This window comes from Galeopterus variegatus, unplaced genomic scaffold, assembly GCF_000696425.1.
Source record: "Galeopterus variegatus unplaced genomic scaffold, G_variegatus-3.0.2 Scaffold2854, whole genome shotgun sequence".
In the NCBI taxonomy this organism is placed as follows: domain Eukaryota; kingdom Metazoa; phylum Chordata; class Mammalia; order Dermoptera; family Cynocephalidae; genus Galeopterus; species Galeopterus variegatus.
In genome coordinates this window covers 173,748-174,374 of record NW_007728965.1, presented here as the reverse complement: position 1 = coordinate 174,374, position 627 = coordinate 173,748, and the positions used below count along the sequence as shown (strand labels likewise).

Below are 627 nucleotides of genomic sequence, written 5' to 3'. Positions count from 1 at the left end.
TAGTAGAAAAAAGCCATGGACGTGCACACATGCACGCACACATATTTATACAAGGGTATTTTTAATAGTTCATGGAAAGATTCATATTACTTTTCAATTCTATTTTTCCATAAACTTTTTGAAGTACCCTCATATATTGCAAAGCAATAAAAACTGTTCCATAAGAAGAGAGTATTCAGATATGAAAACACAGCATTAGATGTAGAGCTCATTTCTGTTTAGGATCTGAGATGCCTTCTCATATATGGTAGAATTTAAGGTGGAGAGATTTAAAAGACAGGGAGATGAGGAAAAATTATGGTGGAAGAAAATGGTCTATATATAAAGGTAAAAAGAAAGTATTTGTTAGGGATTTAAGGTGACTTGAAAGCGTTTGTGCTAGAACTCAGAAAAACTTAGCTGTTTTTCCATCTGTAGCTAAGACTATTTTGTAACATGAAGATTTGAAGCAATTCTCCTCATTTCTTTCTTTTTCTTTTTCCAGCAAGCGCCGTTTTTCAGAAGAAAACAATACAGCAGATCAAAATCTGAGAAAGGCTGAAGAAAAAGTTAAAGTTAAAAGAGAAATTGAGGTGAGGGTTAGTTGGATCAGTCTAGTTATGACTTTTGTGTGTGTGTGTGTGTGTG

At 33.7% G+C, this 627-nt stretch overlaps 1 protein-coding gene across 1 annotated transcript in view; it reads left to right on the top strand.

The window, feature by feature from the left end:
- The window catches only part of SPINK5 (serine peptidase inhibitor, Kazal type 5), a 76,640-nt gene that overhangs the window by 29,155 nt on the left and 46,858 nt on the right, over positions 1-627 (top strand). Inside the window, exon 10 of the mRNA XM_008583221.1 lies at positions 485-572. Coding sequence (XP_008581443.1) covers positions 485-572 — 88 coding nt within the window. The remainder of the gene's footprint in view (positions 1-484; positions 573-627) is intronic.